Source organism: Alosa pseudoharengus, unplaced genomic scaffold (genome assembly GCF_046254945.1).
Source record: "Alosa pseudoharengus isolate Yale_2024_CS ecotype anadromous, Long Island Sound unplaced genomic scaffold, YU_APseudo_1.1 YU_APseudo_1.1_scf_19, whole genome shotgun sequence".
In the NCBI taxonomy this organism is placed as follows: domain Eukaryota; kingdom Metazoa; phylum Chordata; class Actinopteri; order Clupeiformes; family Clupeidae; genus Alosa; species Alosa pseudoharengus.
The window spans coordinates 36,814,093-36,839,177 of NW_027468657.1; the positions used below are offsets into that span (position 1 = coordinate 36,814,093).

Genomic DNA, 25,085 nt, shown 5'->3' on the forward strand with positions numbered 1-25,085 from the left:
ATGATAATTAGAGTTTTATGCTCTTGACACAATATAATTCTTCATGGGATTATTTCTTCCATTGTTGACCATTGTAATTTACAAACTCCACAACAAATACAAACAATGTCAATTTACAAAATAAATTCATATACGCTTACATGGCAAGCAGCTTTTCCACTTGGGCTGATGAAATGTCCATTTATATGCCATCCCCAAACACCTCAAGAGCAATGACATTTATGAGAATAATGACAAAATGTTCCTTTGCAGAAATAGTTCATGGATTCATATATCCAACAGCTTTCTGAGTGATGACATTTAATAACTAGTATCATCTTACCAGGAGAAAACTGTTACCACGATGGAGAGATTATCAATTACCACAAGATAAAATGAACAGCCCCATATGTTAAATTAGTTACAGCACCCTATGAATTGTTCAAAAACAAACATGGTTGATATATAAATGAATTGCAAAGGTAAACACAACACACTTTCAAATATCTACTGATTTGGTGTACAAAATACGAAAGAGAAAAAAAGACAAGAAATTCAGAAGACAGAAAGAAACAGAAAAAGAAAGAAGTCATTCTGGTAGCAGCGACAACACAAAAAAATAAATGCTTGTTTCATCAGATGATTTATCATTTATAAAATTATAGAATAATTACAATGATAAGCGTTCAAATTTGTAACACAATTACAGTTTCTAACATTCATGTCCGTCAGTCATGCTCCAGTCAATTTGTTCTTTCAGAAGGCACTTTTTGACTAAAGAAAAAAAGGGTGGTTAATGACTAAATTTTACTCATGGTTGTCTGTTCTTCTAACACTTGAAGGTAGTCAGGTGTACCTTGTAGTTTTGCTTTTAGTTCATAATATTCACTTTTGCGCTGCTCCACTACTATCTTACTGTGGTTACCCCCTATCAAAGACTTTTTCGCTTTTTTGTCTTGTGTTTTCTCTGGGTAACGAATTTCAAATCCACTGACACCTATGGTATTGAAATCCTTTTTGTTCCTTAAGTAGTGGTGAAGGGACATGGTAGAGTCCCTTCCTGGAAAAAATTCATCCAACTCATCGATAGTACTCAGCCTCTTCCTGGGGTCCAGGGGAAGAGACTCTTTGTCTTTGTCAGCGCTATTGCAGAGGATTATTTTCTGTCTTTGAGAGTCAGTGAACTTAAAACTTGATTCAGAGTCTCTAATCCCACAGGTGTGACTTTTACTCATATGCTCTATGGTCTGAGGGATGAATGTCTCCCCACCTAGATCATCATTTTTGTTGTATTTATGGTTATGTCGGCGTAACTTAATTGGCATGGAGCCACATTCTTGGCTTCCCAAACCCTCTTGTCTTACAGCTGGCTTTTTGTTGCGCCTCAGCACAAAGATAAGGAGGCAGAAGGCAACAAAAACAGTGAGAATTAAAACCACCAAAATGCTAAGAATCATGATGGACAAGGGTACTGGGCCTCCAGGGGACATCTTACCCACACCCGGTGAAACAACTGATGAAGGAATTGCCATGGAACTGGTCGGTATAAGGGGGTGTTGTGCTATAAGCTTGGGGCACAGAATTTCATTCTTAAGATTGCGCAATTCTATATTAAAGAATTGTAAAGGGGATGCACATTTGACCTCTTTTACAGCGACCTGTCCATCATGCTTCTCAAGCCACAGCTTCAAAGCCACTAAATCACATGAACACTCCCAGGGATTCCCTTCCAGATCTATCTGAGTGAGTGACCTCAGCTGATCCAAAACACCACTTACAGGCAAATTCATAAACTGGTTGTATTTCAGATTCAGTCGAGCCAGGGGAACATTATCAAATATGTAGGCAGGCAAACTCCTAAGGACATTATTATTAAGATATAAGAGTTGAAGACTTGGCATGGAATCAAATGTTCCAGCTAATATCTCCTTTATGGCATTGAATTCCAAGAATAAATATTGAAGGTTAGAAAGGCCAAGAAACATCTCAGGGTGGAGCTGCTCAATCTGATTTCCATTTAAATACAGTCTCCTTAGGTTTGTCAAATTTGCAAAGACTCCCTTTCGAACTGTAGCTATTTGATTACTACCCAAATGTAGTAAATCTAAGCCCTCAAAACCCTGGAAATCAGATGGACTTAGATCCTTGATATAATTACCACTGAGATGCAACTTCTTGGAATTTGGTGGCTTGGGTGCAATATCTGCTAAACTGTTGATATTCCTCTCCTGGCAGCTGACACTAATCCCAAAGTCAGATGAATGAGCTTTGCAAGTGCATGGCTGTGGACAGGAAAGGGGTGGGACTCTGGTTTGATAGGAAATAATTGGACCATTTTTACCAAATGGAATACCAGCAACGATTCCATTGCCATAAACTTTTGAGGAGCTGGTTGTTTTGGGTACTTTGGTAGCTGTTGATGCTATTGTGGTTGATACTACATTTGATGTTGCCTGGCCATCCTCAGGATGGGAGGGTGGCATTCTGACATCAAAATCACTACCTGCTCCCATGGGACAAAGTTCTTGCTTATTTGTCTCTTTCAAAAGCCGTCCATATAAGTCAGTGGGGGTTTCACATACAGCTTCACCAATGAAAATATTATAGGGCATGTTTTCTAGCCAGGCCTTTAATGGCAATAATTCACAAGTGCAATTCCATGGGTTGTCGTCAAGCTGCAACTCCACAATTCTACCAATATGCTCCAAAAGTCCAAGGTAGGGTAGCTTTTGTATCCTGTTTCCTCGAATATCCAAATGTGTCAGGGAAGCAAAGCGAAAAATGTTCTCAGGTAAGATCTGGATGAGATTATCATTAAGTATAACAACTTTGAGTTTATGTAGCTTGTTGAAGGCTCCCTTTTCAATAAATTTGATTAAATTGTAGTCGGCCTGGAGGTATTCCAAGTTCTCGATTCCACGGAAAGTGTCAGCACGTAGCTCTTTTAATTCATTGTTATTTAAGTGCAACTGCTTTAGTGCACTCAGCCCAGAAAAGGCCCCTCCTTCGATGTTCTGTAATTTGTTGTTTCCCAGCTGTAGAGATACTGCATGCGTGAAATTCAGAAAAGAATTAGGGTAAAGAATGTACAGGAGGTTATTCTGAAAATTCAGATGGTACAGGCTAGAAGTTGCAGGTGGTTGCAGCTCTGTAGGTCTGTAAACAGTTATTTTCTCACAGTTCACATAAAGGACATTTTCAATGGACATACAAGAACAAACACTGCAGGTCTCCGTGGAAAGGCCAGAATCCGAGTTAGAAAACGATCTTGATACAGAAAGTGCCAATAGAACAAACAGCAGCATTTTGCCTTTAAAATTCCCCAGTGAACCATTTAGCAACCTTAAAGGAATGAAAAAGATAAATTAATTTTACAAATGTGCATTATTTTTTCAATCAAACGAATAATATTAATACTAATAATAATAATACTACTACTAATACTACTACTACTACTAATAATAATAGTAATAATAATAGGTCCAGATAGAATCCACACCATGGCAAATATGTGTTTCTCTGCCATTACACTATTTGAAGGGAGAGATAAAAAAAAAAAACCTTATTAGCCTGGTTGTGTCCAAAACACATTCACATGCATACACACACATGGACGTGTGCGCGCGTGTGCACACGCTCATCACACACACACACACACACACACACACACACCAGATACACAACAGCTGATACAACGTTCTCTAGTCGCATCACAGGAATGAAATGGGCATATCATTAAACGAAATTGTACGCATCTATGATTAGCTAGTAAGAAATTGAAAACTCACCCAATGAGGCTGTTATGTATTTTTCTGATCCGATTACAGCGAAAATCGGCAGAGAATAGAGACGCACTGTTCCCATTGAGACGTCAGTATCGCAGTGGTTTCAAATATCAGCCCCTGCGCCCCTTCCAGTCAGGCTGTCCTCCTTCAAACGCATATTATTGTGTAGGCCAATAACCCAGACCATTGTATGTCCTTGAGGTATTTCAGTTATAAATGCATTCAAAGGACCGTCTGCCTTGAAATACTTCGAGAGGGGTGTATTGGTTGGAACACAAGTCCAACATTCGCCAGCAAAAAACACCCCAGAAAATCGTCAAAATGATGCCCTAAAAAACAATACGTCCACGAATCTACAAAATGTTAGAATTTGCTTTGGTTAATTCTGTTGAATTCTGAAAAATCGATATAATCCTTTGCGTTTTACTCACCCTTTGCACACAATTTTTGACAGGCTCCTTATGTCAGATTCTGCAGTCTGTAGGATTGTCAGTGCGTTGTCACACTAAGGTAATAGGCTACTCGGAAAGAAGGAAAGAAAGTAGCTTACGTGAACAGACATTCAGAAAAGCAAGATAGGCGACTGAACTGACGCGGAAAATGAATTATTCAGCTCAGTCAAATGCAGACGGCTGTTCCTCCTCATATTCTAGTGTTAAAACGAGATTTTCTTTCAGCAGAAATCAGCCTCGACGAGCTTATAGAGCCTAGCTTGAAATTGTATTTTGTGTCATTCCTCCCAAAGAGTAGGCTACTGGTATACAGCTGCATTGAGCTTCCCACGACAGGAGGGGGGAGATAGAATGCAGAGATGGGGGAGGGGGCATTGAGATGGAGCAAAACGAAATATGTACATAACAATTAACATTTGCCAACTATGTTTTGTCCCAATATTACAGTGATCGTGTTAGAGAATACCTGATAGTCGAGGAATTAGAAAAGAAGATGTTCTTACAATATTTAGATTATAAAATATGGTGATCGCGCTGTCAGAGTCAACCAGTGGTGATCTGTTTTAATATAAGACCACTGAAAACGACAGAGCGCGTGAGGTGCATTTCAAAGTGTTTCTATAAGAGCTGCAGCAGGCCTTGTGTCATTCAGGGAAGAGGTACATTTGCAGGAACTTTCATTTGGCTTAGACACTGTTATTTTGCTTGCAACCTGACGTAGGCTTGATAGTAACCATCATACAACAGGTGCTCTTTTTCCTCGTGTTACTGACATGCCATGATCAGTTATGTTCAAAATACTTTTAGCAGGCGATATAACATGTTCATGCATTTCTCTCCGGAGGACATCACCTACAGGTTAGGACATACATCAACGGCTTTGAAGTTCTACTACCGCACCGCATGTTAATTAGCTTGCGGTTACAGGATGAAGCGTCACGATACATTTCAGTGCATAGTCGACGTCAAAAATGGCGCCCTCATCTGGTGGTAATTATTGTTGACTAGCTTTACTTTTGTGGGTTAGTGTATGTGCTGTAGGGCTGCACCATGCCCATCAAATAATTTAGCAAATTTTTTTAGCAATGTAAATAAAAATAAATATAATAAAAAAATAATGCATTATTATCTTACTATTGTAGGCTAAAGGTGATTTGTTTCTTGGCAGTGCATATAATTACAACAGTCACTGCATCTAAGTAGATGAATTACACTGTAAAAAAATATGAATTGATTCAACTTAAAAACGTGTGTAACCTGGTTGCCTTGGAATGTTGAGTTAATTAAATACAATACAGTCAGGGATGGGCACAAATACATCAAAATGTATTTCCAAATAAAATACCAAATACCCACATTAAAAATGTATCAAAATAAGCTACAAAATACAGCAGCCAAAAAATGTATCAAAATAAAATATTGTATTTTTGTATAAATACTAGGGCTGTCAATTGATTAAAAAATGTAATCGAATTAATTACACACTCTGTGATTAATTAATCTAAATTAATCGCATATATATTTTTTGCTGTGACAGTATTTGAAATATTTAAATTCAAATCGAATCATTGAATAATCATCATTAGTGACATTAAAGTTCAAAAACTCTTTTATTATTATTTTCACTGTTCAAATAATGGCCATAATAATCTATGATATGACCTACATGTAATATGCTGAGAAAATAAATTCAAAAGTGCTTAGGGAAGAAGTTTTTTTTTCACTACAAGGCATTTCAGGCCACAGATATAACCTAGGGGACACAATGAAAATAAATTAACACTCCCCTCAATGTCAACACTATTTCTTTGCATTGAACTCCAGTGATATGCAAATTCCTTGCTGCAGACATTGCAGAGGACTTTATTTTAATCAACACTTTATATTTTTAACACCATCAGGCCATTTTTTAAAAGTAAATGTTCCAATCAATGATCTAGGCAGCACATTTTCTTCTCTCTCCTTCATTTTACAGTCTAATGGTTACTGACTAGAACGGCTCGGGGTCAAAGGTCATATGGAATCGATTAATCTGCACTATTTTTTTTAATCAGTTATTTTTTCTCAAATTAATTAATCGAAATTAATCAGTTATTTTGACAGCCCTAATAAATACTACAAAATACTTCTTTCTAAAAGCCTTTTTCGTCTATCCCTTCACATGTACACTACCTGGAAAAACATCTGAAAGCAAGAGACTCCTTCCATAATCAGTCAACAGATTAGATATGCTGACCCCTCATGTTAGACATCCCAATACAAACCTCTGCCAGGGTCCGCCAGAGCAGGGGGGGGGGGTGCATGAGCACTGACGGGGGGCACCTCACCTCACGTTTGTTAGTTATTTGAAACTGGTGTGTGCACAACCTCTATCAATGTAAATACAAAAAAAGTAAAAATAAAAAACAAAAAATCAGGTCACATTAATACCATCCAATCAGTTAAGCCGATTAGAAGAATTATTATGGAAATGTCCTTGTTTGAGGTATCTTGTCAAGTTACCATACACTGACATATTTCATAGGTCAGAGAACACAGACAATTTTAAAGTCTTGAAAAAGACTGTAAAACAGAAAAAAGAAAGGAAAATAGCAAACTCAAGTGTGAACTCAAGTCCTTCCTTGTGTGAGCAAAGGAGTGTGTGTAACCTTAGCTAGTCCTGTCTCCTCAGTTGATGCCTTTAAGCAGAGGGGCTTGACCATGCGAGGGTGCCACAGACAGACAGAGACAGAGATTGTGTGCTTTATAGATAGTTAGATAGATGTCATCACAGTGTTTCACAGAAAGTATTTTACAGTATTTTGAAAATACAAAAATACACCACACTGAAGTATTTTGATACAAAATATGAAGGCCTTTTCATCATCTCAATAAAATACAAATTACAAAATAGTATTTTGTATTTGAAATACGTATTTTAAATAGAAATACTGCCCATCCCTGAATACAGTTAGCTAAATGAGGCAATTAAGTTGTGTTGTTCTGTTGTGTAGTTGATCTGACAGACCTGTTCCATCAACTAAGGAGTCATTGTTAACACCAGTGATGCCAGTAACACGTTACTTTTTTCAGTAACGAGTAGGCCTAATCTAACGCGCTACTATTTAAAAAACCAGTAATCAGATTAAAGTTACTTATCTAAGTTACTGTGCGTTACTATTTTTGTCATTTTCCTTGATAAAAAGATATATTCTTTGCTTTCTTCTTGTCTTGGGGATTAATGTCATGTAGGCGGCTATGCTCACGTTTTCAGCATGAAGACAATTCACGTGCAGCGACACAAACGTAAACAACAATGGAGGGAGAGAGAGAGATGCACATTTCATCAGTCATTACTTTGAGTTTGTGTCAGCTAAACATGACAACATTAAGGTACATTGTACATTCTGTGCTTGCGACAAAGTGCTGTCTAGCTAGACATCCGAAGTCTCCCGAAGTTTTGGGAGTCTCCCACATATTGATAGCGGCTTCCTGACGCCCGCAAATTACATAAAATCTCCCGGAACCTAGAGCGAACAAGAGCACGCAAGCCAGACCGGACTTCAAATCAAAGATTCTAGAATCGCGTGTGCATATGAGCTTAATGCGCACACAACGGAGAGGGAGAGAGAGAGGAGTGGTGCGTTTGTGCCTGAAGCGCATCCAAGACAGAGAGCATCCTGGTCTGTTTTGCTAAATCAACCAATCAGTTTTCAGTGTAAGTGTGCTTTTATCTCTTTTCTCCCAAACATAATTAATCAGTTCAGTCAGGAACAGAAGCGTCATGGCAGCGTCAGTGCCCCTCAAAAAGGAAGATTTAAGACCCATTTCACATCAGACTACACAAAAGTGTACCCAATTGTCTCAAAAGATTAAAACATAATGATAATCTTGCACACTGCACTGTTTGTAACAGCGACTTTAGCATTGCTCACGGCAGGTTAAATTATTTGCAAAAGACTTGTTGAGGTGAGTTTAACAAGTGTAATTTCATTTGCATATTACTCAGGCCTGTACAAGATGGCTAGTTGCCAAGGCTACATGAAAAAAAATCTACATAATTTACTATAACAATTTCTATCAATAGGCCTTCCTTATTTGGTGTACTTAGACATTATTGAACAAACATCTGAATTTCAGTATCTAAGTAGGTTAGGTTGGGATGTCTGCTATACATTGCTGTTAAAATGCACTTCCAGTATAGTGAGTATTGGCAAAACCGGTTATCATTTTTATGTTGAGGCGTTGGGGGTGTTGTCGGCAGCTGCTGAAAGTAACTAATAAAGTAACTTGTAATCAAACTTAGTTACTTTTAAAATCAAGTAATCAGAAAAGTAACTAAGTTACTTTTTAAAGGAGTAATCAGTAATCAGATTACTTTTTCAAGGTAACTGTGGCAACACTGGTTAACACAACATTCTATTTAGTGGATGCAACTTCCAAAATGGTCCAAAATCCAAGATGGCGGATATATCACCAAAAATTGCAAATAATCGCCTTTTTAAACATTTTAAATGGATATATGTTAGGTATTATCATTATATACATACATTTTCTAATAAAATTGAATGACTTAGGTGATAAATATAACCATGGGTGACATGAGATGTCATGATTATCAACCAGTGATGGGTGTAACCACCATTATGCTATTTATTGACATACCCGGAAAAACACATTGACTGATTAAAAGTTTCCTTCACATAACCTAATAATCATTTGAATTAAAGTAATGTTCTGCACTCACCACAATAGATTAGATTAGAGTAGATTAGATTCAACTTTATTGTCATTGCAGAGTACAAGTATGAACACAACGAAGGGCCCTATCATGACATTCTAAAGTGCATCGTCACTCGTCAAAAGTCTATTCAAATTTAGTAGGATGTCCAGTTCACATTGGGAGGGGTTTCGCTATCAAAAGTGGAGCGCATGGCGTAACAAGGTGTTCCTAGGTCTTTTAATCAGTCATATGGGTGTGTTTGGGGCGTAACATCATTTTAAACCAATGACAGAATGATCTGTCATTCCCTTCAACGGCGCAACGCGTGATATGTCAAATAAATGCATCGGTATTTTGGCATTCAAAGGCGCATTTGAAGGAGGCTGCTTGCGAGACCGTATAGAATAGTCATTCTTAAACCATGCTTTACTAAAACCTAGCATAGCCTTCACGCATTTGCACTCGTCTATTTGAACTCATTGGCAAAGTGAAACTAACTTCACCAAGGACAATGGGTTACCACCGAAAACATAGGCTGGAAAAAGCAACACTTACCCTAATATTGCTCAAATGACTGAATAAAACAACATTTATCCTGCAGAGGAGTTGCTTATATCTCGTGACAGTGCGTCTTCAGCTGTGCTCCATACGTGTCTCTCGCCTCTCCCCTAATCACTTTTAACCGTCATTACCAATTTGCAAATGATGGTGAATAACTAATTGCCACACCCCTGGGCGCAATGCTTAAAAAATAAACGTGCAAAATACCGAATTCAACTTTGCGCGGGTGAATAACGAACTTTATGCCATGCGCTGGTGACCCAAAATACATCCCGAAATGTGGTTTGCGTCTAACCAGAAGTGCAAAAAAGGAGAAAAGTGCAATGTGATATACAAATTATAGACAGGTGGTGCATAGACAGGTCAAGAAATATAGTGCAGTGTAGACAGTAGTATACAGTTGATTTATATAAGGTAGAGAGGTTTAGAGTAATATAAATATGTAGAGTGTATTAGCAGTTACCTTATAAGAGCAGAATAAATATGGCTATGTAATGTGAATGTAACAACATACATTGGGGGCGGGGGGGGGGGTCTGCCTCCTTGTTGTCCCTGTCAAGGTTGCCATGGTCGTGGACACCTCAACAGGCACAGGCAAGGAGGCATTGGACCGGGGGGGGGCTTAGTTGGTTGGTTGTCACTGGGATGGAGAGCTACTGTAGAGTTCAGCTGCAGGCAGGGGCGTAGCCAGGATTATTTTATAGGGGGGACCAGCTGGGTCCAGACTTTTTATTGGGGTGGCACTTGGGAATCAAAACTACTATTTGAAAACTACTCAAAAAGTTTTGAAGATTAGGATAGCCTATTTTAATAATGGCAATAAATTGTGTAAAGCCAACACTGATACACAGGTCAGTTTGTTGTCCACTCCAAATCGTTTTCCATAAAAAGGCCAATGCTATAAAAAAGTACATTATGATAATGCACCTTACTTAATCAGTTTTATTATGTGTGTACACTCATGATGATTCTAAAACAACTTTACTGTCATGAACAAAGTGAAGGCAAAAAGGTGTTTCTTTGTCGAATAAATTGAGATGCAATGTGTGTCTCGAATTGGATGCCATGCAGGAATTTGCTGGGATCTCAAAACCGTATGAACTTTGCCATAGAGAAACACATGATAGCGTTGGATTATGTACATGCCTTGCCACCACAACACACAAAAACGTGGGGTAAGTCGAGCTATATGAAGTTATTATTTTGATGTCATTTCGTCTGTTTTATAACCCAGAAGGATGTACTTGGTATCAAATGGTAGCTCTCTATCTCCTCTTTCATCTGACATGCGTGGCATAGCCTATCTATACGATCACGGGTTCGTGAGTAGCCTAATTCAAACGAGAGTTGGTTTTTGTACATGATGTTATTTTGCAGTCACGTTGTCTGTTTTTATAGCCCAGAAGCATCGATATACTTGGTACCAATAGATAGCCCTGTGTCTCCTCTTTCTTCTGGTATGCTTGCCATATCTATGCGATCACGGGTTCGTGAGTAATTCAAACGAGAGTATTGGGTGCGCAGGTAAACTATAAATATGAATTAATTTGATTTAATTTCATGATTTTCATAGCCTACTTGATCGCACAGGCAAGAGTTTAGTCTCGTTGGAAAGCCCCACTTCTGCCCTGTCACGCAATTAAGGTTTCATCTCGTTGCGATGAACAGTTCTGGAGTAATGTAACAAAGAACTCAGGCAAAGCAGCCTGCCTCTGCCTGACCAGCTGCTATGGCAAGAACCACACGCAGTCAGCAAATTATGTTTTTTATAAAGTAGCCTAGCCTAGGCCCTATTAGCCTACTTTTATTGGAGCCATCCGGAGATATGTGCCTAATATGCTTGCATTTCACCCGAATTTTATCGAAATATTTTTGTAAAGAGTTACCGCGGGCATCCGATTATTTCTGATCAGCCCCACGTCAATGTCAGAGCCTACCTAAGGACAGCCCAACGCAGCTCACTTGGCTATCGTGACACATTCTAACATCTTATTAGCATTAATGTTCCAACTCATCATCAACTCACCTGTTGTTACTGAGGTTAAGTAATAGGCTAATCTACTAAGTGCTTTTAACAGATGACTTGAATTGTCCTACTGCTGCACTAGCCTACTCACGATTTGATCACAACTGTGGGCTACACTTCCTGACTGGGCCAATGGTCGTAGATAGAGTGCAGTAATTGGTTCAGTCCCTGCTTTGCAAAGTGTTGGCAAAGTGCCGTCGAAAAACGGCAGCAATTTTTTTTTTTTTACTTTTCACTGAATGGAGCTGGGGGGGCCAGCAGGGTGGCCAAGCTTTGACCAGTGGTGGCCGTGGCCCCCCCTGGCCACCACGTAGCTCCGCCCCTGGCTGCAGGAAAGAAGCTTCCTGAACCTGCTGTGCGCCTTATGCAAGCATTGCTTGCCCTGGATGGCCTCAATGGAGGGGAGTGAGGAAATGGTGATGTGTTGAGTAGTTTTCACCATCCTCTGCATTGCTTTTCGGTCGTAGGCAGAGCAGTTGCCATACCAAACTGTGACACAGTTGATGGTGCAGGGGTAGAAGTTAACCAGGATCTGAGGAGGCCGGTGGACCTTCTTTAGCCTCCTCAGATAGAAGAGACGCTGGTAAGCCTTCTTGATCAGGGTAGAGGTGTTGAGGGTCCAAGAGAGGTCCTCAGAGATGTGGACACCCAGAAATCTGAAGCTGGTGATACACTCCACTTCAGTCCCATTGATGAGAATGGGGGTGTGTGCTTAGACTTCCTGAAGTCCACAATGAGCTCTTTGGTCTTCAATAATTCTGTTAACAGGACTTGCCGGAAATTGTGGGAACATATGAATTTGTTGATTATATGCAAGCCTAATGCTGTCCACTACAGCTAAGTCTGCCTTCATCCATGAATTGTGACTGGTTTCAGAAACAGCATCCTCTGAACAATCTACAGAGAGTAGCTCAGTGCAATTAACACACACATTGGATAGCATCTTAATAGATGGTATGGCTGTTGTGCAGGAGATGGTTGTCAGGAAAAGTGACATAAACTGTTGCCAAGATCTGGCAGAATGCTTCTTTGAAAATGTTGAAAGTAAGGCACAAGGCTACAATGACATATACTTATTATTTAACAACTATACCATCACAAACTCCATGAAAGACAGGACAAGACAGATCCATACAATGGGAAAAGCACATGATAAGGGATTAAAAATACAAGACTCCACATCAATCAAAGACCGAAGGAAACCAAAGCCAACCCCGTCCTCTATCTTGCTCATAAAGCTGTTGAACTATGTAAACTGCCAGTCACAGTTCACACACACAAAGGTGGCAGTAGCAATAAGTCATTTTGGCAAAACCCCACATATCTACACATGTCACACAGATGTATTGGTGCTTGCCCTTCGCAGGGTACCAGACATCAACAAAGACAGTCTCATTATCATAGCCACTGGAGAACTTCGACAAAAGATACATCTCACCCTAGAAATCTTGACGCACCCTAGCGGCAGCAAATGTCATTTGCAGCCAGGGTAGTCTAGCAACTCTCCGTTGGCTTGTGAGGTGGAAAAAACAAACTTCGGTCAGGCCAATCACATCGTGTATAGAGTCGGTGGACCTATTGGGTATCCTATTGTATCCTATCCTATCAGGAAATTGAAAGTCAACCGTTTGTCCCGCCATTTACTGTTTATCCCGTGGGAAAGGAAAGGTTTCTGTTTCAAGTCAATCAAGTGATGATGGTGTCATTAACACACTTTGTAGGCTTGTAGTAGGTCCTCATCCATCTCCAGACGTGTTAGCTGGATGTGAGAAATTTGTGTGTCAGCTCCTCAAAACATGGTTTTCAAACAGCTAAAGCCCTTCGGTGGAACATGTTTAAAACTCTAAAACCCAACCAGGGAGTGGAAAAACTCGGGAACTAGGGAAATCCCATCCCTATGATTGCCCTACCATCGCCTATTGCTGTCCCCATGCTCGGATTCCTGCCTGCGCAGACTAGCGACAACTCCTAATTCCTATGGACAATTCATCCCCTACACTGGACTATTTGAACTTAACACTAAATAGGATTCATGCATTATCATACTGGTTATGTAACCATCCAACCACTTTGTAACATATACCTCAGGTGGCTCTAAATACCATGTTCTATTCTCTGTATACTGTCCTGTAACTGACCCCAGGCAGATGGGTCAGGCCCTTGAGTCGTGGATCTGCTTGAGGTTTCATCCTATATGTTTCTCCAATTCTTGGGAGTTTTCCCTCACCCCTGTCTGAATGTTTAACACTCTGTAAAGCGCCATGAGACATGTGTACTGTTTTGACGCTCTATAAGTGAAATTAAATTGAAATTGAAATTCTGAGAGCACACAGGCAAGCAAATGTTTGGGCACAAGCTACAGTGCCTGCTCCAAAGATTCTTGACTCACTATCACTGGGATGGAGACAAATTGTTGATGGGCAATGGGCTCCTGTTCTGTCAAAACTTCCACCAGTACCAGAGGCTGTTGTGGAACTTGTGAAGTGTTGTTGTCTTGCCAGCCAATGCAGTAGAAGGTGTTCTTGCAAGAGTAACAGCTTACCATTCACACAACTTTGCAGGTGTGAAGGCTCTGAGGAGATGTACACCAATATTAAAAAGACAGTGACAGTGGTGAGGATAAATACTTGAATGACAATGACAATGTTTTGTTGAACTCTTCAATAATGAAACAAGATGCAGATCTTTCATTTTTTTCCATTTTTTCTCCAAATTTTTTGGCAAATGATGAAATACATCTTTTTAAAATAGTCTGTATCTCACTTATCTACCTTATTAAGTGTATATTTATCAAAAAGTCGACCACTTTAAACCTTTATATTATTTTTCCGCATATATTGTCCGTCATCTTGAATTTTGGCAGTGAAAATGAAGAAAAAAATTGGAAACAGGTTGTTTTGTATTCAATGGGGTCCTAGCAAGTAAAAAATCACCAGTTGCAAAAATCTATATGAACCGTTCCTAAAATTACACGATTCCCCTAACTATATAAAGTGGTACTGATTACTTTAATATATTGAATTTGTATTGACCAAATCTCCTTGCTTGGTTTTAACCCTGGGAACTATTAATTGACAAGTTCCACTAGATCTAAGCTCTCTACTAGGTGTATATTGGGAAAGCATTTCAGAAAAATATTTGGGGCCAAGTCCATTCAGTGACTTATATACTAGGAGTAGAACCTTGAAATCAATTCTGAAATTAACTGGGAGCCGATAAAGATTTAAGAATGGGTGAAATATGATCTCTCTTTTTAGTCTTGGTTAACAGTCTAGCAGCAGCGTTTTGAATTAATTGAATCTGTCTAATGGACTTCTTGGGGAGGCCAGTTAGGAGACTATTACAATAATCTACTCTACAGGATATGAAAGCATGAATAAGCTTTTCTAAATCCTGTCTAGAAACAAAATCTCTGATCTTAGTTATGTTTCTGAGATGCCAGAATGCTGATTTAGTCATGCTTTTGATGTGATCATTCATACTCAGGTCCCCATCTAAGATGACTCCCAAGTTTCTTACTTGAGTCCTAGTTGTAAGTGCTTTAGATTCTAAGTAAGCATGTGCTCTATCCTCTTTGTTACCAAATAAAATAGTCTCAGTTTTGCTCTGATTAAGAATTAAAAAATAAAATTAAGAATTACAAATTCTGCTGCATCCAGGTATTTACTTTTTCAAGGCAAAGACATAAGGAGTCAATAGGACTCAATTCGTTTGGTGACAATGCAAGGTAGACCTGTGTGTCATCTGCATAGCTATGATATGCAATCTTGTACCCTTGAAATATTTCACCAAGGGGGAACATGTACAAGTTAAATAAGAGTGGCCCAAGAATGGATCCCTGTGGCACCCCATATGGCATAGTATGTTTCTCAGATACAGAGTCTGTATTCAGGCGGATATCATTTAATACGTTTACAAGTGCAGTTTCGGTACTGTGGTGTTGGCGAAAGCCTGATTGTAGTTGATCATAGATGCCATTTGTATTTAAATAGTTATTGACTTGGTTGAATACAACTTTCTCAATAACTTTGCCTATAAAGGGGAGGTTTGATATGAGCCTGTAGTTGTTAAGCACAGAGGGATTAAGGTTTCTTTTTTTTATGAGGGGTTTGATAACTGCAGTCTTAAGAGAGGCTGGGAAAATGCCTGAAATAAGAGAGCCATTCACAATCTTTAGAAGCTCAAATCAAAGATGCTTTTAAAGGTAAACTACTGGCAATTTCCTTACTGTTTTCTCGGTTTTTGCTTCTTTTTCGCTGGCTCTGTCATGACGAATGTCTGAGAAACTCCATCGCTACCTTTTTCTAGCCGGTGCCTGGCGTGTATGTGTATTTGAATGCAGTAAAGCAATTCGTTACACTCGTTATACTTCCTGACACTGAGGCCGTCGGCCCGCCGGCCCACAGTTGCAAGGGTGGTTTTTCCGCTCACAGGCGCTAGGGGAAAGCGAAACGGCCACCATTCCACCCGAAAAAAGTCATATAACAATTCCAATGACTCTGAAGCTGTTAAATGAAGGTAAATAAAGCTAAGAAATGTGCATATTCAGCTAAAAAACCTGCATAGTGTACCTTTAAAGAAACTTGAGGGCAAGGTGTCAAGACAGCAAGTAGATAGTTATCCATGCCTTTATTACATAACGGCTGGATTATTGCAATTCCCTCTACCTTGGCCTCCCCCAGTCCTCACTTAGATGTTTGCAGCTGGTCCAAAATGCAGCTGCGCGTCTTCTAACTGGCACCAGGAGGCGTGAACATATCACCCAATTCTGGCCTCCTTGCACTGGCTCCCAGTTGTTTTTAGGATTCAGTTTTAAGTTTTATTATTTGTTTTTAAGGCACTTAATGGGCAGGCCCCAACCTACATCACCGACCTTGTACAGCCCTACTCAGTTCAAAGGTCCCTGAGATCCTCAAATAAAGGGCTTCTGCATGTGCCCCGCTCACGGCTCAAACAGAGGGGTGATAGAGCCTTTGCAGTTGCTGCTCCACGTCTGTGGAACCAGCTCCCCCTGGATATTAGATCTGCTCCCTCCATTTCTGCCTTCAAATCCAGGCTAAAAACCCATCTTTACTCCATGGCCTTCCTTGTTCCCTAACCCTGTACTTCTGCTCATCCTATGTATGTCTGTGTTGTGTGCCCTTATAAATTAAACTTACTAACTTACTTACTAGATGAGCTGAGCTGCATCACTGTTTTTTAAGAGTTTTGCTATCAATGGCAGTAAATTCAGATAAAGAGGCTACATGTGTATTTGATGATTTAACCAAGACATTACATAAGCAGGTGGAGCTAATGTTTTTTCTAATATTTTCAATTTTGTTTTGGAAGAAGAAAGCAAACTCACTGCATTTATCAGATGACATAAACTCTTGAGAAAGAGTTAGAGAAATAACATTGTCTAGCCTTTCTTAACTCATAGTTGTAAGATTGAAGTTTGTCTTTGAATATATTATTGTCAACCTGAAGCTTGATGGTCCTCCACACCCAGAGTTGTTATGCATGGTGTAATAGCCATGACTTCTTTAAACAGACTGCAGGTATTCTCATTAATATACCTCTTAGGGACAGTTTTCGATTGAGTTTGGCTAATTGGATAGACCTGTCCAGAAAGAATACACAAAAATTATCAGAAAGTGCTACGTCTATAGCATTCATTGAAGAAATACAGATACCCTTACTGATAACTAGATCCAAGGTGTGACCTTTGATATGAGTGGGGCTGTTAACATGTTGTACAAGATTAAACATATCAAATAAAACAGTGAGCTCTTTAGAAGAGATGTCTGTAGGATTGTCAATGTGAATATTAAAATCACCAGCAATGATAAAAAGAATCAAAATCTGTAGATATTATTGACAGCATTTCTGAAAAAATCGTGAATGAAATTGGAGCAATATTTTGGGGGTCTGTATAAAACAACTAGTAAAACCTTAGGCACACTTTTTTTTTTAGCACAGTACAGAGATAATCAATAGAATTAAATTTCCCAAGTGAGATTTGTTTACATTCAAAAGTCTCTTTGAACAAAACAGCAACACCCCCACCTCTCCTGCCAACACGGGAGACCTCTTGAAAATTAAAATGTGGGGGGGGCTGTCTCAATGAGAACTGTTGCACTACCATTACTCTCTAACCATGTTTCAGTTAAGAACAAAAAATCGAATTGCTGTGATGAGATTAGATCGTTGACTAATAGTGATTTGTCGGCAAGTGATCTTGTATTTAAAAGTGCCAGTCTAATTGGTGGTCTAGTACTGTGGGTTAGAGAAGCATACTTTAAGTCTGTATCACGTAATCCCGAGTTGGCCGAAACAGCTGCAGTCCGTAGACAGCCAGGGCATGGCATCACAGGCAGCTCTGGTGGGACTGCCGACTGAAGTTGTCGGTAGTGGTGGCATGCAGCGCCGACATGGAAGGCCGTTGTCCATGGCTCACACCCAAAGAGGGAGAGCCATCACCTGAGGGGGAACTCCGCCGAGCTGGCCCATACTGGACATCTGTCTCGCTGGTTCGTGGCCGCGCTCTCAGATGTGGTGGCTCAGTGTAACGGAGGCAGACTGAGCTAACGTGCTAGTTGCCCGTATAAATCCTCACAGCCCTAACCTTAAGAACGCTTCTAACCGCTGAGTTGGAAGCCTGGGCTTTTAGCTCAGTGGTTAGAGCGTTCGTCTCCCATGCTGGTGTGTGTGTCAAGGTGGCGGGTTCGAGGCCTGTGAGTGGTGAACGAACCGACCTTGTGATATTGGTGCCGTGACCCGGATGGGAGTGAGGATTTAGGGAGGTGAGTGTAACGGAGGCAGACTGAGCTAGCGTGCTAGTTGCCCGTGTAAATCTTCACAGCGCTAACCTTAAGAACGCTTCTAACCGCTGAGTTGGAAGCCTGGGCTTTTAGCTCAGTGGTTAGAGCGTTCTTCTCCCATGCCGGTGTGTGTGTCAAGGTGGCGGGTTCGAGGCCTGTGAGCGGCGAACAAACCGACCTTGTGACATCAGCATCGAGTGTTGCGGACCAGGCTGTGGTGGCATCCGGATCTCAATCGACCTCGTCCAACATTTCTCCAGGGTTGAAGGCAGGGTCTCGCCGCGTTGTTGATTGTTGTAGTGAACTGGCACCATTTAACAGAGCCATCTTCAGAACAGATAGGCCTGTAGTATGCTGTAGAGGGCATAGTCTTGGATCAGGTCTCACCAGTGCCGCATGATTCATATGCCGTAATTCAGCATGTTGAGAGGATGGTGCGCTGTCTGTAGTGATCTCACAATGAAGTTTTGGGGAGTTGGGTGTAGAAGACTCACTCCATCCAGGCTGGTTGATCTGCGCTGCGATCACGCTCCGGGGACAAGGTTCTTCTCTAGGCCCGCAGGATGACACCGGGGAGATGAGATCTCGATGCACGGCTTGGAGTCCTTGGCATAGCGCAGGAACGCCATTTGTTTTAGTGAAGTTGCTGCCAGTGCCACGGTGTAAGTAGGGTTTCTGGCGAACAATCCCCACTATCCGGCATAGGTTGAGCACACCGTCGCTGATCTTGGCGTGGGTTAAGGTGAACTGCAGAAGTTCTTGGGCAGAGTATCGGAAGACCTTCATCCCTGGAAAGCACAAATTCAACTAAGAGTTGTGCCGCAGACACCGCCTTCTCCGCTGTGCCGACAGTCAACCGACTATATTGCAGCCACAGATGTTCGTAGAGGAGATAGCGCGGATGAGGAAGAGAAGGCAAGCCCAAGCAGCTGCTTGTGACTCAGTCTGAGGTGCAGCTGTAATGCTAGCCTACGTTTTTGTAACAGCATTTTCTTATTCTTGTCTGCAGCACATCTGTATCCAGAGTTTTGTTACAAAGTATCCCAGTGTTGCCTCAACGTTCCATAGGCAAAAACTTGAACTCCGATAAAAACTAAGATCGTGTGAAAATAAATGTAAAAAAAAAATTGGCAAATAAAAACTGTAATAAAAACAACACTGAGTAACGAAAATAATGAGCATAAATCAAAGAAAGTATAGCCATACGGAGCGGCACATCTGGCCAGCGTCCGTTACAAAGCCAACCAAGGAAACCAATTGAGACATCTAGCAATCATGCTAGATTCATGGGAAACGGTAAATTGCTTATCTTTGCAGAATCTGAAGAACAGTATACAAAAGTATTAAACAAAGAAACACTAAATGGGGTCAAGATTACACACTGTACCAGGTACAACATCAAAATCAAGAGGAGTGATAACAGGAATACCGATATCGGTTTCCATTGAAGAAATCAAAAATAGTCTATAAGGAGGTGAACTAATGGATGCAAAAAGGCTGACTAAAGGAAAAGAGAAAGTTGAGAGTTTGTCAATCTTGCTATTTTAAGGTGGAAATGTCTACTAAAGTTCAGCTGGGATATGTGAGCTATCCAGTAAGAGAGTACATGCCACCCCCATTAAGATGTTTTAAATGTCAAAGGTTTGGACATGTTGCGGCACAATGCAGAGGCAAGACTAGGGGCCAGATGTACTAACGCTTTTGCGCTCACTTCAGGCGTATTTGTTTCGCAACGTGCGTGTAAAATCATGGCGAGGTATGTACAAACAGGCCACACTGAGGTAAAAGCGCAGACTGCCTGTCGCGGGAGCTGAAAATGGCAAATTGCGCTCATGCATTCATGGGAGGGTCAAGGGGAAAGAGGGATTTTGGCATAAAGGGATGGGAGGGGAAGCGTAAAGAGCACCTAATTATGTATTCCGTGGTATGTACAAAGACTGATCCTTTTAAAGACAAAATCGCTATTTAGAGCAGCATTTTTGTAAGTATTTGTACTATCAAAAGCAAAAATTGGCCCCGGCTGTGGGGCGGCTGGCTGTTCGATTCCCGCCCCGTGGTCCTTTCCAGATCCCGCCCCGGCTCTCTCTCCCACTCGCTTCCTGTCGTTCTCTACTGTCCTATCAAATTAAAAGGCATAAAAAGCCCCAAAAAAAATAAAAGCAAAAGCTAACTTTCGTTGGCCTTTCGAATGTCTTACTTTCACTTTCACGTCATTCACTTAAAACTCTCCTACTTGCTAGATTTGACCAATCTTCCATAGCCTACGTGCACAAGTAGTTTGAGTAGAACTACTGATCTTCCTTATCTCCCTGCTTGTTAACATCTTATCATGTATGGTATTATTTCATGATCGCTAAACGTTTGATTCTTTTTAATGTTGTCATCAGTTAACTTCATTCAACTGCACTTGTAGGCTCTGCCGTTCAGTTGTGGACGTTCGTAAAATTGCGGAAATTGGCGGAGGAAGGCAGAGAAAGGCGCAGTTTACACTATGGATTGAAAGTTTGATAAATTCGACGGAAACTTGAGCTGACAGCGTTCGCAATCTGCAGTTTGTCCATGGTGCTGATAACGCTACGTACGCAAATGTACGTACATCTGGCCCTGAGTGTCAAGGAAAGTGCTATAACTGTAATATGTTGTTTTTACATTAACCCTTCTCACCCCACCCTACCCCTTATATATATACAGTACCCGCCGGAATTATTGGCACCTTTGGTAAAGTTGACTAAAAACAGGTATAACAAATAATCCGTTGGTGATTTGTAATCTCACAATGAAAACAATGATGAGGGGTGCCAATAATTGTGAGCGACATGATTTTGTTAAAAATATTTATTTCTTTATGAGATTTTCCTTTTTCTCAGAATAAATTTGCTTCCCTTCAAGGTTGGATTTTACCTATTTTTTTCATTGTGAGATTACAATAAATCACCAACAGATTATGTATGATACAGGTTCTTAGTCAACTTTAGCAGAGGTGCCAATAATTCTGGAGGGTACTGTATATATATATACACTTAAGTAAGTATAAGTATATATACTTTTTTGATCCCGTGAGGGAAATTTGGTCTCTGCATTTAACCCAATCGGTGAATTAGTGAAACACAAACAGCACACAGTGAACACACAGTGAGGTGAAGCACACACCAATTCCAGCGCAGTGAGCTGCCTGCTTCAACAGCGGTGCTCAGGGAGCAGTGAGGGGTTAGGTGCCTTGCTCAAGGGCACTTCACTGGTCGGGGCTCGAACCGGCAACCCTCCAGCTACAAGTCCAGAGTGCTAACCAGTGGGCCACGGCTGCCCAAACTTTACATTTGATGTTTGTTAACATTGTTACATGATGGTGATTCAATAGTCCCCTACAGTATTTTGAAGGAAGGTACCAGGGGCGATTCTAGACCTAGAGCTTTGCTGGGGCACAGGCCCCCAACTCCCAATACATAAAAAAAATTAAATAAATAACTGTGCGCGCAATATGAAATAAATAAATTCTCCCCTCTCTTCTCCCTCTCTTCGACCTTCTTCTCCTCCTTCTCCTCCTCCAGCACTCTCTCACTCAATTGTTGTAGCAGCCACTATCCAGCAACATCCAAACACATAGGCATAAGGCCTATACTCACTGCATTAATTTAATAGGCTTTCCTACTAACACAAGGGAAGCTTATTTTTAGTCAAAATTGAGATATACTTCCCTCCCAGGCAAGGGTCCTATAGACATCCTGGCAATACTGCAGTTCTTTGTAGCTTAAATAGCCTACTAAAGCCTTCATACTGACTTTTGGTGATCATTTGCAAATGTAGCCTATAATAATTTACACAGATGGCTATCTGATTCTGTGTATTATTATAGGCTACATTTGCAAATGCAGCAAACTTATTTGAGTTTGCCATTAAATCATTGATCAAATCACAGCACTGGCTATTACCAGCATAAATGTTAATGTTACCGTTAATGTGGGCAAAATGATCATACCTCCCTCATCCTCCTCACTGTTCCTCTCCCTCTGCCTCTGTTCAGGAAGAATTTTATGATGTCCATCTCTATATAGTTTATCAGAAGGCTATGTTTAGTTTTACAGTAGGACAGCTTAACAAACAGTATAGGCTACTTTTACAGGACTCTTTCTACAGTATAGTATAAATCGTTGTTAATTGTCCGCATGTGTGCATGCAGCCTACGCATGGTGAGTGAGAGAGCACAAGCTGGTAAACTGTTGCTAAGGCTACAATGACGCTAAGCATTGAAAAACAGATGCTAGTTATGTGCAACACTCTCTAACAGCGATCAACTTGTCATTTTTTCTGTCAAACAAGTTGTGAATTTTAGGGGAAGACTTACTCTGTGCTCAAAGTGATGTAATGAGCTCCAGCCGATTCCACAGTGTATGTGTGTGCAGTACAACGAAACACTCGGAAGAATCATGTGAACGATTTTCATTGGTTGTTGCGTTCAATCTTACCCAGCTACAGAGATGCTATTTCCTGATTGGCTATTATGGCCCCTTTCTTTATTCCTTGTTTTTTTTTTATTGGCTGGTAAGTGACAGGCTCGAGCCATGAGTAAAGCAGGCACGGAGATGCGCTCATGAATGCCGTTTCCAGCTAGAGCCGCGCTAGAATTTTACTGGGGCACTGGAGACTTTTACTAAGGCACGTGCCCCAGTGAATAAGGTCTAGTGACGCCCCTGGAAGGTACCAGTTCTGTATGCATTATTGTAACAGATGGGCTAGGGTATTGGTAAAGTAGTTGAATATCACACTACACATGCACACACACATACATGCACACACACGACATGCACAAACACACACACACACACACACACACACAAAAAACTAACTTACATGCAGGAAGAAATTCCACCAGTACCTGTTTGGAAAGCACTGTACCATTGTCACAGACCACAAGCCGTTGCTTGGCCTGTTGGGTGAAAACAAGGGCATCCCGCAACTGGCGGCTGCCAGGATGCAAAGATGGGCATTGACACTGGCAGCCTACGAATACACCTTGGAGTACAAGGAGGGCTCAAAGCATGGGAATGCAGATGCTCTGAGCAGGCTTCCGCTGCCAAGCACACCCATGGTCACACACAGAGAAGGGGAGGTGGTGATGCTCCTGGAACACATGAATGGCACACCGCTGCAAGTCAAGCAGATTCGGGACTGGACTCGGAGAGACCATGTACTGTCCAGAATACAGCAGTGGCTCATGCAAGGCTCTTGGCCAAATGTGTGCACAGACCCTAAAATGCAGCACTATGTGAAACGACAACATGAACTCAGCGTGGAGGATGGGTGCATACTGTGGGGGAGTAGAGTGGTAATACCACCTCAAGGGAGACAGACCATGATTGAAGAGTTGCATGAAGCCCATCCAGGAGTTTCTAAGATGAAAGCATGGTCAGTGCTGAGTTCAAACAATTCCTACAGAAAAACGGCATAAAACACGTAACTACAGCATTACTGCTGCAGAGCGCGCTGTGCGCGTGTTCAAGGACGGAATAAAGAAGATGGGGGAGGGGAGTGTGGAGACCAAGCTATCCCGATTCTTGTTTAAGTATCGATCAACCCCTCAGACCACCACTGGAGTCACACCTGCTGAGCTTCTCATGAACCGGAGAATCAGGACTCAGTTAGATTTAGTGCGGCCGTCACTAGCTGACAAAGTTGGACTGAAACAGGCCACACAAAAAGAATATCATGACCAGCATGACCGGGCGTTCACACAGTCTGACCCAGTCTATGTGAGAGGGTACTCGGGCCAAAAGTGGATTCCGGCCATGCTCATGGAGAGGACGGGACCAGTATCATGGAAGGTGAAAACACAGGATGGTAAGCTGGTAAGACGACATCAGGATCAAATTCGTCCACGGTATGATCAGAAACTGACTTAGCCCACCAGTCTCCAACAAGAAAGTTTACCGGTGGATCCGACGGGCCCACCTCTGGCAGAGCCTGAGCATCGGGCACCAGAGACTGTTGAGCAAGCACCCCCTGAACAGTGTCTGGAGGAGGGTGGGCGTCATCAAATGAGAGTTAGGAAGGCACCTACTTATCTCAAGGATTATGTCCTTTCTGGGGCAGAATAAACCCCGTAGGTGTCTCGAGGAGGGTAGTCAACCCCTACCTCGTAGTTAGAGTTTGTTGTTCATTGTTTGAAAAAAAATGAAAAAAAATCTTTGTGGACTATGGGGGGGAGGGAATGTTGCATCGTGAATGTTAGGCAGTCAGAACCACTAGGGGGTCCAGTGAGTCAGGTCAGCAAGTGATCTACAGGATGCTAGAAAGTGATGTAGAGGATGCCTGAAGTTGGAACGGAATAAAAACATTTAAGTTAACCGTGAAGCCTAGTCACTTTATTACAGTGTGTGTATGCGGTTAGGAGTTTGGGTAGGGGGCTCTGGCTTGTCACAGGCAAGGGGGCCTTCAAGGAAAAAAGGTTGGGAAACACTGTTTTAGAGGACGTCCTCAGAAAGTTTTCTAAAGGACCTTCAGCTAACCTTTAGGGAATGTTCCCGGAATGTCAGGGGCTTGCTGGGAAGCAAGCAACAAAACAAATTTACAGAACTTTCCGGACAGATGTGACGGAAGCCACAATTAATATCAATAACTAATACGTATCTCTTTATAATAAGTGAATCCATATCATACTTCAAATATTCAGGGTCATCTTGCGTTTACCGCTAAAATTATGTCTAGCATGATCTGTTACATATACAAATAAATCCTAACAAAATAAAGGTCCAATATTAGCAATTTAAATAGGTGATACGT

General features: G+C 41.2%; 1 protein-coding gene across 1 annotated transcript; it reads right to left on the bottom strand.

The window, feature by feature from the left end:
* Positions 1 to 779: 779 nt before the first annotated feature.
* On the bottom strand, positions 780 to 3,284 carry slitrk4 (SLIT and NTRK-like family, member 4). The gene has a single exon (XM_076293060.1). The coding sequence runs from the start codon at positions 3,282 to 3,284 to the stop codon at positions 780 to 782; it is 2,505 nt and encodes an 834-aa protein (XP_076149175.1).
* Between the last annotated feature and the right edge of the window lie 21,801 nt (positions 3,285 to 25,085).